Raw genomic sequence first — 15172 nt, 5'->3', positions numbered from 1 at the left:
GCTTAATACACTTTAGACTTTTTAAATGGGGGTGAGCTGTGCAATTGTCTAGAAGAAAAACAATTTTACGATTTACTTTTAATAAATCACTGTCCCACTGTCGAAGCTCTTCTTCAAGAAAATGGGAGGACATCCATGCTTTTTGATTGGCTTTGTAGTTTATGGGCAGTTTTTTAAAATTTTTAAAGCACCTTGGTTTTTTAGATTTACCTATGACAGTTAGTCTTCGCTTTTCCGAGCCGTTCATGTTAGCACAAGCAAGAACTGTTATTCTCACTTTGGAAAGTTTCCCACTGGTGCACTTTTCTCCTTTAAATTTTAACGTCTGATTGGGAATCAATTTGTAAAATAGTCCATCTTTCATCAGCATTAAAAATGTCTTTCTCTTCATAATTCTGTATAATATTCGACCACACTTCAATTTTCCACATCCCTTGCATCAACACTCGTTTCTTCTCCAATAATCTTTCCTGAAGAAATATTATTCCGTTTTTTGAATCTATCCAGCCATCCATTGGAGCACACAAAATCCTTTTCCTCTAATTTTTCAGCAAACTCATTAGCTTTAATTTGAAGCATAGGTCCTGTCACAGGAAGATTTCTATCCCGCTGAGTGGTAAACCATTTTAAGCCCAACCCAACAAAGCTTCCTCTACGTTTTCTCTTTCAGCTCCACCCAGTTTTTTTGAGGAAACCATATTTTTGTCGTATGCGGCAAGAATTGCACTTCGATTTTGAAACTGTAGATTTTGACAAGGAAGATTCCTTACAGAGTGCCGATTGATTAGTTCCATCTTCAATACGCTTTATAATTTTAACTTTGTCTTCTATCGAAAACGCTTTTAGAGAATTCGCCATTTTCACTGCTTTCGTAATAAAAATCTTGTCTCAAATAGATAATGTAAGAATATGAAGAGAGCAGCTGTAGAATGAGTTAAATTGTTCACCTTCTTGGTTGTCAAGGGGTGATTTGTAAAGAATATGGTTTGAACAGATAAGAAAATTCCAAAAATTCAGCAGGTGGCCAAGTTAACTAGTTGTACAGCAAGCTGGGGGAAAAGCGACAAAGAGAGACTTATCAGGGAGGGGGGAGTATAAGATAAATGTTTGACATTTATTACAGTATAGTTAAAAGTGATAAGCATAAAGGAGTGAAATATGACTCATTGTATAGGAATGCATTCATTTTCAGTCCCAACACCTGCAAGTTTAAAGATGGAGGACTGAAAAAGATATTTAAAGAAATGAAATTTGAGTCCACTATAACCGAGTTTCCAAGTTCTAAGCTGTTCACTATAAGCTTTAAAAATAATGTTATTTAAATAGGAGTACGGACGGGACCGCTAAAAAAATTCACTATATCCCAGGTTCACTACAGCGGGGTTCGACTGTATATATTTATGTATATGTATATATATATATATATATAATACATATATATATGTATAATATATGTATTATATATGTGTGTGTGTGTGTAGCTGGTGTCGTGTCATGGACAGAAAATAATTTTAAATGTGATCAAAGGTCCGATATAAAACATCTGCAATTTGAAGGCAATTTTCTTCACATAAGTCCGCCCACGGATTGTCACTTATTTGCTGCAATTGTGCTAGTATAGCAGGACAGTTGAAAAGATGTTTGGAGGTTAGTTCTATGTCTGGGCAATTTTTGCAGATCCGGAAATCCGAGGTCTAGAAGTTTCGAGAAATCATCGATCGCATTTATGTATAAGGATTCTTGTATATTTTATTTAAAAATATCAGAACTAGAATTTATACTTGGCATCTCTTTCATTTGTAAATATTTTTTCTGGAAGAATAATACATGTGATTAGAGATTAAAGTTAACTTATACATAATTATTCATTTAAATTATGCTGCGTATAATTTATTTAAAATTTCATGTTGTGAAAATATCAATGATTTAGATTTATAAGGACATAAATTTATTGGAATGCGTCATTAATGTTCACTCAAGTAAGTGTTACTTAATGTTCTATTTGTTTTCAGATCACAGCACAAGCCTGGAAATATTCGGGTGACCCTCGGAGATTATGTGTTGCATTCTAATGTGGAAAGCTTGCCGGCCGAAATATTTGGTGTCTCGGAAGTCCGGCTTCACCCGAATTTCAGGTTCACTCCTCAAGCTGACAGGTACGATGTGGCGGTGGTGGTACTCGATCGACCGGCACCTTATAGGGAAAACATCAGACCCATATGCATACCCAGAAAAGGAACTGACTTCTTGGGAAAAACTGCATATGCAGCCGGGTGGGGTGCTTTGGAACCAGGTTTGTTTTCTTTCACATAAATATCTTATTTCACTAAGAAAGTTTTCTTAACTCAAGATAAGTGCTTAGTTAAAATATACAAGTATTTCTAATTTCATTTTAATACATGGTGTGTAGCGTTTTTAAAAAGTGCTTAACGGTGCTTCTTTTCCATTTGCGTTTTTTAAAAGCCTTTAAAGGTACTTTTTCCATTGGGTGTTTTTAAAAAGTGCTTACATTTTCCATTTTCGAAAAAAAAATTTTTTTTTACCATTTTGATTTTTGCCACGTATTATGCAAAAGCGTGCTTTTCACATTGTTCTATTCAACATTTTCACAATTCATTCGACCACATTCCATTTCAACGTACTGTCGGTCCATAGCATATGAAAGCGCCAATCATTTTTCATGTTTGATGAAATATTTGCGAGTCTGCATGTGTGTCTACTGAGCTGGGTTCAGTGAGATTATTGCACTTTTATGTGCAACTCTTTTGTGTTCTCAATTTCAGTCTTCTTTTTCCACCCTCAGATATCGAACCAAAAAATCTCCTGAACATTTTATAATGGCTAATATAATCAAGAAAGGAGTTCTCTGTCAGAAACTAGTTATTTTATTGTGATTATGAAAATTCTTTGAAAATTATTTTGCATTTTGTTAATGTGTATAGTGCTTAGAAATATTTTTGAGTGCTTAAAAGGTACTTAAAGGTTGTTGAATTCCATGCCAACTGAAACCAGTAGTGAATTTTTAAAGTTTAAGCAATATCCTTATATTTGGTATCATTTTAAAGGAAATTTGTTGTAATTCGTGAATTCAAAAGTTATTTTTTAGAGTTATACATGATTATAGTAAAATTTATTATAACTAACATGATTTTGACTTATTTTACCAAAATAACTGTATTTTAAACAGGGTTCCCACGGTACTTGAAAGTCCTTGAATTTTGTTGAAAAAAATCAGGGCCCTGAAAAGTAAATGAATTCTGCCATAGGTAAAAGTACTTGATTTTTTAGGATTCAAAATAATACTAATCTTTCTTACAAATAAGGGGTAAAAAGTAATTAATAAATTCAAAGGAAGGTTATTGAAATTCTAATCAATGCAATTTTTAATGCTTGAAGTGAAAAGGAGTTAAAGAAGATGCAAAACTTTTCTCTCCTAGATTTTTCACACCAGATTATTGTTCATCTCTGATGTTTTGAAAGCTGAAATTTCTAGCAAATTTTAAGTTTTGTTTTGTAGTCAGAGTTTTTGAATGATATATAATGTTTAATTAATTTAGAAATATGTTCAGTGTGTTAATTTCATTATTACGACTGGTTAATATTTATATCCTATTTGTTCTTTTAATTTATATACGAAGGATAATTAATTTTTTATCATTTATAATCAAATTTTTACATTTAGTTTTTACTGCTAATAAATGAAATTTAACTACAGGTTTCATTGATTATGAATAAATATTGTGATTCACATTAAACTGATTCTTGATTTACGGATTGGAACTCATATAAAATGTTCTACGAATTGCGATTTAAATGAAAGTGATTAATGGATCACATATCGAATATTACCTAAAAGTAGTTTGCAAATTACTCATCATAATTCGTATTCAGGTATTTTATAAATCACACATCATGATTCACATTAAAGTTATTTCTAAATCATATAACGTGATGCGTATTTAAGTAATTTCAGAATCATGCTTCACAATTCTAATTCTAGTGGTTTACAAATCACGCATTGCGATTCACAAAAGAGAGATTTAAGAATTACCACTAACAATTCTCATCAAAATGATTTAAGAATCACACATAGCTGCTCTATATTAAGCACCTTTCGAATTGCAAATTGCATCATAATGATCACTATTCACATTAAATTGATTTATGTATCACATATTGTGATTTACATCTTGTTAGTTCGTGTGTTTTGTTTCATTTGCTATTCATATTGTTCTGATTTAAGAAACATACACAGCAATTCAATTTCAATTTACTAATCACACATTGTGATACGTAATCTTCGAGACTTACTTCACCTTTTTTATAATTTTGATTTACATATAGTATATCTAGATTCGTATAAATGCGATTTAAAAATTATGCTTAGTGAAAATTATGCATAATCACAAAATATTAAAGATCACGCTTCACATTTTATGGATATATTTTAAAGAAAATAAAGCTTGATAAGTCTTAGTCATCTGTAAAATATTATTCTGCAATAGATTTTTTTATGTTCAAAATACATTACTGATATTCTGAAGTAACAAAATAGATCATTTGTTATTAAAATTGAAGCAGATATGTTAAATGGATATATTTTGATATTTTATCTAATTATATACATTTTCCGTAACCTAAAATTTGATCTAACATATTAAAAAAAATATTTATATTTTAATAACCGTACAATCACACAAACTTTATCAATTATTTACTGTACTTGTTTAATGTAATATGCATTATTCTTTCACTCAATTTCATTAATTCACTTCATTAAATTTTTCATGAAGTTTCGCTGGTGCTAGTTTTTAAATGTTGGCTAGTATCATTCGTATGTGAATTGGATTTTTTTTTTTTTTTTTTTGTCAATTGGAATTTTTTAAGGTGATTTGAAGCAGGAATGTAACTATCAACCATTTGTATTATTAGCTGATAAATTTAATAAATCTTTTTTTGTTGTCAAATAAGTATTGTACTTTAAAAATATACAATTTCTGCTTCTACGTAATTGTAAAATTTGGTTGACATGTACTATGTTTTAGTATATAACTGTAATACGGTCCTTGAAAAAGATGCTTAAAAGTCATTGAATTTTTTTAAAAAAATTGAGTGGGGAAACCCTGTTAAAGAAGTTATTAAAAATATTGCGATTTTACATATAGTTTGATTTATATTATAATTGTTCCTAAATCTAATTATGCAGCGATGTTTTTTAGTCAAAAATTATCTTAAATATATATTTGTCTCTGTTATAATTATTCTTTTAAGTTCATTTTATTCATTGCACAAGAAAGCTTTTCACTTAATGTTTGGTTTTTACAATAAAGTCTATTATATATTTTTCTAATATCTAATTCTATATCTAAAGTTATGTTATATTTTTGTAATAAAATTCTCATATATCAGGGGGGACAAAACTAAATGTCCCCTCAGTTCCTCAAAATTGATAGGTTGACCATTAAAAAGGAACTCTAGGATTGTAAACAAGTGCTAATGCATCCTGACTCAACTAGCTTAAACCAGTTCTACAACTATTAAAGCACACTTTTTATACAAAGCTGTGCCATTTTTATTTAATAGCGTGTTTTGTTTATAGTTAAAAGTTTTTTAAGTGAGTACTTAATATGGTGAAAACAGCAGAAGAAAGAATGAGAGAATATAGATTTAGAATACTCCAAAAAAAAAAAAAAAAAAGAGACATTTGTAAGAAGAAAGATAAAAGATATAAAATGAAAATCTATGATAACTGAAGTATTTTGAAGGGGGAAAAAACCTTAACAGAGAAATAGACAAATTGAAAAAAAAGAAGACAAAGGAAAAATAAAAAGGCACGGATACAAGCAGTAGAAATTCAGAAAGGATATTCTCTGTATAATATTCCTTAGACATTGGGGAAAGCTATTAAAAAGGCAAACCATGCATTACCTGTATCTGCAAGAAAACGTTGTGCTATTCTACGCATACTCTGTAACCTTACTACCAAAACAAAAGAAATAGCCTAATAACAAAGTTTCTGATGAAACAACAAAAAAAAAAAACATGTAAAAAATTTCAACTCATCTGATAAACTTTCTTACCAGACTTCTGATAGAACTAAGTGCGTGGTTGTCAAAGAAAATGGAAAATCCATAAAGCCAAATGTACACCTTGACTGAAGCATATCAAATATCAAAGCAGATTCATCCAAAGCAGATTCAAATCTATGTTTGCTATACTACGACCTATCCATATTTTATGCGTAGGTAAAACACCATATGATGTGTGTATGTGCTATTCATTAAAATGTGAATTTAATATTAAAATCAATTGCTTGCCTAATAATTACATAGAATTGCTAAATACATGTGACAATCACTCAAGTGACTTTTTATTTTATAACCATCATTAAACAGCCGTCCCAAATTAAAGTTTACGGCTACCAATGTTCAACTCTGTAGCCTTGTCATTTTGAACCCAATCCAAAAGACAAGGGAACTCCTCAATCAGTACCCCCAGCGGTATTGATTTGTTTTGGGAACTTGGAGGACTTTCTGACCCAGCATATTTAAATGCACACCAGTGTCACCATTTAAAAAAACTGAGATTTTTTTTTGATGTTGCAATAGATAGTTTTGAAAGTGTAAAAAGTTCTAGAAAAAAATTGGGTTAATTAATTTTGTTACCAAATAACTGAAATTGAGAAAGAAACAAGCAATGCAAAATTTTTCAACATGGTCTGGTAAAATAAAAACTTTAAAACATCAGTAGAAAGAGGCAGCACTGGTATAGCAGTGCTGCCAACTCCAACTTTAAATAACCGGAGAGTCACTTTTAACAGTGATATTTCCCTTTAACTTTTTGACAAATTTGTAAGATATCCCCTCCTGTTACATTCCATGTCCTATATGTTACGATGCATTATTTGGACTTTAAAAATTGCAATTCTTTTTTTTTTAAAAGTCTTATAATAATTTATTTTACCTTGAAATGTTGTGATTTTGAAAAAAAATTGCAGATAATGTTTAAGGATGGTCCAAATCACAGAATTTAGCATAAATAACAGTACATGTCGAAAATGTGGGATTTTATTTGTCCCCTCTGTTACAAATACTTTTAATTAACTTGCAATTTAATAATGGAGCTCTTTTATTATTTTATGCCAATTAATAACAGGGGTCTGTCCAGGCCGAATTTACTACCGTTTAGCGGTACCTTCACAAATTCAACTTTACGAAAAACGGTAGTTTCACAAATTCAATTTAAGGAAAAACGGTAGTTTCACAAATTCAATTTAAGGAAAAACGGTAGTTTCACAAAATACTTGTTCTTAAAATTTTATTTTTGTATCCCTTAAGAAACGATAAATCCATATTTTTGTGTTGATTTTTTAATATAATTTTTAATCTTTCACAAATTATGTCTAAATTTTCACAAAATAGGTACCTCTCAGAAAAACCTAGACAGACCCCTGAATAAGACAATGCACCCTAAAGTAACATTTCTTTATAGAGAGTCTTCACTCTCTATAAAGTTATGAAATTAAAATTTGGATAATGTTTTCTTTATGAGTTGAATAAAAAAAAATACAATTTTTTGTATTTATCTGTGTAATTAGGCTAATTTGACAGGAATTCTAATTAACAAGTTCTTACTATAATAAAGAGTTTTGCATTTTTGACTATGTTACTGTATATAAGAAGAAAGTAACTGTCAGAGCAATTCGCTATGCTAAATAAAAATTTGCCTCATAGGTAGATATTGTGGATGTTTCTTTCTATCCTTTGCAGGGGCATTGCTTATGTTCACTTAACTCATTTCATTTACATCACCTCACATATGGATTTCTGAAGTTTCATTAAAAATTATGGATCTTTAGTACACCATTATTTGCTAATTATGTTCTCTGAATTGTAGGTTCTAAACTACGTCCCAAAGTGCTGCAGTACGTGGGGGTGCCCGTGATTGAGAATAAAGTGTGTGAGACGTGGCATAGAAAGCAGGGTATAAACATCCGGATCCATGATGAGATGATGTGCGCAGGATATGAATTTGGCGGAAGAGATGCTTGCCAGGTAAACATTCTTTTAAGCAATATGGCTACTCTATAAAAACAGGGTGCCCACCCACCAGGAATTATCAGGGAATTTTTTATGCTGGAAAAAACCTGGAAAAGTCAGGGAAATTTGGATAAAAACCTGGACAAATCAAGGAATTTCAAAGAAAAGCTGGAATTTTTCTTTTAATTTAAATTATTTTACCATCCGTTATATCCACTTTTATTTAAATGTAAATTTATTGTAAAAAAGTTGAAATATCAGCTCAGCAATACTTATCTTGCATTGAAATTCCCTTCATTATTGCCCTGCAACACTAGAATGCCATTTCAAACTCTTTTAGGTTGAACTTGCTAGTACTATCCTTTCTGCTGTAAAAATAGAACAAAATCAACATCTTTGTTGTAGTGTATCTACCACTACAGTGTATGTATCTACCGCCGATTCTATAGTGGGGTACCTTTTCATAGATTAAGGTTGACATTGTCACATCTATTCTCCCCACGTTGGTGACCTCGACAGAAACTCCCACTTCGATTTGAACACACGTTCTTCATTGGATGGTCCGCATTGAACAGTTGACTTGCTGTTTGTGACTGCTACATTATCCACTTTCTCGCGCTATTGCTACTCGGTCTCGATCACACAGAACGTCGGCCTGTACATACTCGACTGCTGACGGCAACATGGGAGAAACCACGACCCTGAACTTATTACAGCTCTCACAATCAGCACTCAAAAGTACAGTGATCTTAATACAGCTCTCCCGGCTTCTCACAAAACAGCGATGAATCAACGAGTCGTATCCAGTTCATTGAATTCTATCACAGCGATAATTCTGGTGGGCAAGTACTGTAGATTATAAATAAAGCAAATATAAGTAGTAAAAGATTGTAAATAAAGCCCATAAATATAATTTATTTTCTCGCAATGACTGTAAAACTGAATGTTCTATTTTAGGGTGACTCTGGTGGTCCGCTCATGATGGAAGATAACAACGTCTGGTATTTGATCGGCATTGTTTCGGCCGGTTACTCCTGCGCCAAGAGTTATCAGCCGGGCATCTATCACAAAGTCTCCAGTTCTTCCGATTGGGTATCTGCAGCCATGCAATAGATTTTATTTCACTTCCCTAAAATTATTTCATTAAACTGCTTCTCCGATCAAAACGGAATTTTTATTTTAAGTCAAAAAGGAAAATGTAGCTTTTGGCTATTTAATGTGAACTCATCTGAAATGAGAAAGAAAAAATAATTAGCAAGGACTCCATTGCTTATGAGTGTCATGAAATCATTACGAATGTTGCATAACTAGTCAAAGCTTTAGTCAAATATAATGACTATTCTAATCTGGACTCTTCTTGTGATTTACAGATAATAGCTAGTTATCCATTGTAATAAAAGTACCCATGATCACTTGCATGTTTCATTTATGTTTATTGCTGATGTTTCAAAGATGGATATATTTTTGTGGAACAATTTTTTTCTTTCAAGAAAAAAAAAAAAAAATCTGCATTACTCAGTGTAAAGCGTATATAAAATACAAAAAAAAAAATCATATTTTTTAAAATTTTATTTATTTTTGTATGCAGATTAAAAATGTTACTGTTGTTCACACTGTTTTGAAGTGTTTTTCTAATATTAATAGAGTTTACTTCACATATCAATGTAACCGTACCTATAAATTACAAGAAAAAAAATTTATGTTTTTTAAAATTTTATTTATTTTTGTACACAGATTGAAAATTTTATTGTTGTTCAAATTATTTTGATATGTTTTTCTAATATTAATAGAGTTTACTTCACCTAAAATGAGTTTATAATTACTTTTAAACACTTGCGTACTGCAGAACTTGTGGAGGGAGTAGCGTAACTTGGGGAAATTGCATAAAACATTTTTAAACTTTTTTTCTTCTTGGATTTATGGAAAGAGCGTTAAAGAATTTTATATATTGTTTTACACTGCCTATAAATATCTAGAGTTTCTTAAATTACAAATATTTTCCTCACTGACATTTGAAACAGTAAAAGATATTTCTTTATTATATAATATTTCCAAAGAGTATTTTTTAAATTTTAATCTATAATTAAATTTAATCGATTAACATTTAATAGATTACATTTAATCGAAGCAATTAAAAAAAGACACTAAAAATTACTAGCGCAAAATTAGATTAAAAGTTAAACAGCATTAATAGCTAAAATTTAAATAGTAAAGGATTCTTTCTACTTTTTAAATTATCTGATTATAAATGGCTTTTACATTTTATGTTGAAACAAGAGAAGAAAAATATTTTCTTACGCTTTATAAATGATACCAATAATGTTTATTACAAATTCCCTGTTTTAAGAATATATATATTTTTTGATACTTGGTTTTGTCACTTAACATTTAGTTGCATCATTTCGTAAGTTTAAATAGGGAAGCAGTTTTGTTTTTCATTGAATCTTAAATCATATTTATTTTAGAATAGAGGTTGGGCAACCAGAGGTACTCTAAATGAGCAAAAACCCTTTGTAGCTGAAACAAAGTTCAGCTTGTAGGACCCTAAATACCTTTTGAGCAGAATAGACTCTCACAAAGTCCTCCTCTAGATGACGTCAGAGAGAACCCATAATGTGTCTCTTGAGGGTGCAGTGAGAAGATCTTCCTCAAACTGTTCCGATTTAGCTTAAGAAGCTCTTTTTGACGCACACTGGACCAGTCACGATTCAGCTTGTCTCTGACCCTGCGCCATTACATTTTTATTTTACTGCTACCTCTATGCATAGCTGCCAACTCTACTGGATTTTACCAGTTTCTCATAATTTACTGGTTTAATAAAAACTCTGGTTTTTGTACTTTTTTTAGAAAATTCCCTGAAATTGAGTAAGTTTCCTTAAAAAAAATCCTTATTGAAGTAGAATTTTAGTGCTAAACCAGGCTACAATTATTGCTAGCTTGAATATTTTAATAAGTGTCACTAATACACTTATTTTATTTTTCTAAAATTCAATCATAAAATTATAATCCTCAATTCAATCAAATCCTGATTTATAAAATTCAGTTAACTATCTTTGATGAATTAAATGCCTATTATTATTAAATGCAGGGCTGATTGTGCTCCGGAAAAAATCCGGATTTTTCGTTAACAGTGATCTGGAAGTTTCCAAAGATGGAAGGTCCAGACGTTTTGAAAAATCATTGATCACAGAAGTTTCCGGAAATCAAATTTTCAAAGGTGGAACTTAAAAACACAGTTTATTTTATTTGTTTGTAAGGGAGAGCCAGAGAGATAAGCTTATATTCATAATAAATATTCATTTTTTATCAGTAAATAGTTGTTATTATCATAAACTCAAAAAAGAAAGACATATTTGTAAATTTTAATTACTTCTCCAGGTCATGATAGGTATGTGTAAAATTTTAAATATATTTTAAGTAAACTAAGAACTATTGAGAAAAAGGAAAAAAAAGTTGTTTAAATTTTTTTCAATTTAAACTGTTTTTTTTTTTTAATCTCAGGAAATTTTTTGGAATTTTGACTTGGGCTCACAATCACCCCTGTAAATGCCTATTATTAATTAAATGCCTATTAATCATTATATTATGAATAAACAAAATATATAACATTTCAAGATCATTTAATGTGAAATCATAACTGGAAAATATTGCAGTTTTTCTATTTGATGACTATAAAAAATCCCTAAAATTCCCTATGCTTTCCCCTAAAATTCCCTATCTTTAGTATATTTTGTTACAATTATCATGAAATTTATATTTCGTAAAATCTACCGGATTTTTTCCTATTCGTGTTGGCAGCTTTTTTATTTTACCACTAAAAATTTTTATTTAATCTAACTTTCTAAAAATTCAATATATAGGAACTTCATCAACCACTCTATGAATTATAAACGATGGGTTATATTGCGATTCTCTTGCACAATTGCTTCAATATGAATAGTGAATTATACTAAAACTTAATGAAAAAAAAAAATTATCAGTTCCACATTTTGTCTCACTAAATAGTACCAAAATGATGTACTATCTTGGGCTACCATGCAGCAAAATTTGGATAGAAAATTTTAAATATCCTTTTTTTATATTGCAGAAGAACTACATAAGAAAGCAGACCAAAATTTTTACATGCTTAAAATTGGAGTAATAAAGGAAATTGATATCAGGGGCTCAAATTTTTCATAATGAGAAGCAAAATAAAAGAATTATTAGAAGGAAATTATTTTTTACACTGATCGCCAGTTTAAATTTTCATCATCCATACAAAATTTTAAACTAGCATTTGTCTAACTTATTTTACATTCTGTTGTATTTTCTTTATTTAAATGTTGAATTATTTTTAGAGTTTAAAATGTTATTTTTATGTACAATTATTATTAAAAATAGAATTTTTCGTTTAGAATCATATATGTTTGTTATTTTGTTCAATTATGTGTCTTGGAAAATTTATTGCACTAAAATCTGTAGAAAAATTTCTCTTTTCATTGAGTGATTGTCTAATTGTGTGTCTGTAACTAGGTATGCAAAAACAAACAGGTATATAAAATTATTTGTTAAAAAAATTTGATTTCGAGTATCTCTTATTTTAATTTCATTTAAGCATTATGTAAGGTTGTTGTAAGTTTTTGCTGTTAAAGGGAGATGCTTACTTAAAGTACCAAATTTCCTTTTTCTGAAGAAAAAATCCAGGAAGGAGAGAAAATGATTAAAATTTTGGGATAAAAGTTACATTATGAAGGAAAAAATAAATCTGACATTAGTACATGGGGATATGGCTTATGATTCATCATCTCAAAAAAAAAAAAATGCTTACACTACAGCTTTACGGATTAAGTCCTTTTTCAGATTGTACAAATTTAAGTATGGTAAATCGTTTCTGTCAAGCGCATTTTTTTAAAAATTAAATTTATTTAATGTTTGACCAATGGTGCCTATCCAATATATATTTAATGGCAAGAAGACTTGACTTACTAACTTTTAAAAAGCTAAACTTATGTGTTGAATATTACTCAATTTGTTAAATAACGGGTACATAACTTTTTATAGTGAAGGGCCACTTGTCCAGCAGGTAGAATAACAAAGGGCCGCACAAGTATTTAGACATGTTAACGGTAAATAACAGTTTTTATATTAACATAAGCACTCATTTTTTTTATCCGTAAACCTGAAATTTATCAGTAATATTTTCAGAAAATAAAATATTTTTAATTTCTAAAAATACTTATAATTATTAAAATTCATTCAAAAAGGAAAAAACTCTTTTCTTTTTTTTCTTCCTTTTTATCAAAAATTGATATACTTAAAAAAAAATAAAAGAAATGTTTGTTTGTTTTTTTGTCCTATCACAATCTTTTTAAAATAAATTCAAACTTTTTTTTAAAAAAAAAAAGTAATCTTCACAAAATGACAGTACAAAAAATATATCAATAAATACATATTCTGATGAGTAATATAAATTTAATATTTTAATTGAAGAAAATTTATAGGGTTTAAACAAAAACCAAAGATTTAAATAAAACCATTGTAGTATGAAATGAGAGTATAGGAAACTTTCTTTTTTGTTTGCTTTTTTTCCTGAAAAAATCACCCAAGTTACAAAAAAAAAATTTTTTTTTTTAAATTTCACGCAGTGAGCAGCTTAACACATGGCTTTAGCCCCCTGGTGGGAAAGACTTTAAAACAAAATTTACAACAGTTACTTTTCTCAACAACTGAAATTTAGAATAGTGTGATTAAACAAAATATGTGAACTGTTTGCAATTTCAAATTAATATTCAAATGTACAGGTTTAGAATTTTCTACAGTGAAAAGTTTTCGGAACTTCAGTATTCAAAAAAGTATACAGAAGCTAGACATTAAGAACGTATCCAATGAGCGAGCATTGGATTGCGAAGCAATCCGAAATGAACTGCGAAACGCCAGCGAGCAGGGGGCGAAGCCTCCTAGTACACGATTATTTTTGTATTTGAATAAATATCTTCTCGGATGCAAAACCTGAGAAATAAATTCTTTTGCACCGTTGGAATGTTAAATTTCACAGAAACGAAGAAATTAGGTTCTTTTTTTTAACGAAAGAAACGTATTTTAAACCCATATAGATTTTTCACGAAAATTGCCCGCAAAAAATGACAACTAATATATTTTAGTTCGCTGGTCACAAAAAAAGGCTTCGCGGGCCGGACGTGGCCCTCGGGCCGACTGTTGGTAATCACTGGCTTAGAAATTGATCTTTAAAAATAGAAGGTCCTGTTTCTAAACCTATTGGTTTGATTAAATTTGGTTTAGATAGGTTTATTATGTAAGGGAAGATTTTCAGTCTTCCTACTATGTGCGATTTTGGAGAAATAAGAAGGAAGTAAATTGGAGACATCACGACATTTAATATACAGAGTTATTTACAAGTTAATATAAACAATCATTAATACTTTTGCATCCCAATCTATGGAAAGTCAAGATTGTAATTATTATTGAGTTGTCTTAGCAACGCGTTGTTTTTATTTTTTATAAAACTAAATTTAAATACTTGTTATTTTATTGCTCTTACAATTGGGTATAATATGAAAAAAGCACAACTACTTCCACTTACTAGGAATAACATTTACCTTTTAGTCTAATTAATAAACTGAGTTTTAAATATGCTTACTAAATTCATAAACTTCGGTAAAACAACAATATAAATTATTTCCAAGGGAACTAGACTAATACAATTCCAACCTGGCGAGTAGCGACTTATAACAAGACACTTCGTTTGATTATTATTTATTTTATTGAAATTACATACATTTGCTGACTTGTGTGCTCAATATAGGCTTATAAGTCATTGTCAAGTAGAAAATACAGATAGAACAATTCAGAGAAAGACATCACAAAGAATACATCCAGGGTTACGGCGGGATTCGAACCCGCTACCTCCACGCTTAACAGAGCGTTTGGACCGGCGATACCGCTCGGCCAGGAAGGCCCCACTTCGTTTGATGCTTTTACTTGTTGCTAGAAATCAGGTTCGCAGAAAATGCTGTTTACTAGTTAAATTTAGTAGGAATAACACGATCTGTGACGTAGGCTATAGTATACCCAATTATACTTAATGGGTTGGCATAAATACTGTTTTTGAGTTTCAGTTTTTGACCATCTTTCTC

General features: G+C 30.1%; 1 protein-coding gene across 1 annotated transcript in view; it reads left to right on the top strand.

The window, feature by feature from the left end:
• The window catches only part of LOC107442445 (serine protease 33), a 46513-nt gene extending 36923 nt beyond the window's left edge, over positions 1-9590 (top strand). Inside the window, exons 6-8 of the mRNA XM_071178169.2 lie at positions 2013-2293; positions 7897-8054; positions 8997-9590. Coding sequence (XP_071034270.1) covers positions 2013-2293; positions 7897-8054; positions 8997-9152 — 595 coding nt within the window. The 3' untranslated portion in view covers positions 9153-9590. The remainder of the gene's footprint in view (positions 1-2012; positions 2294-7896; positions 8055-8996) is intronic.
• Positions 9591-15172: the final 5582 nt, after the last annotated feature.

This window comes from Parasteatoda tepidariorum, chromosome 1 (assembly GCF_982258835.1).
Source record: "Parasteatoda tepidariorum strain Cologne lab strain chromosome 1, Ptep-v5.0, whole genome shotgun sequence".
Lineage (NCBI taxonomy): Eukaryota > Metazoa > Arthropoda > Arachnida > Araneae > Theridiidae > Parasteatoda > Parasteatoda tepidariorum.
This window is presented reverse-complemented; position numbering and strand designations above follow the sequence as displayed.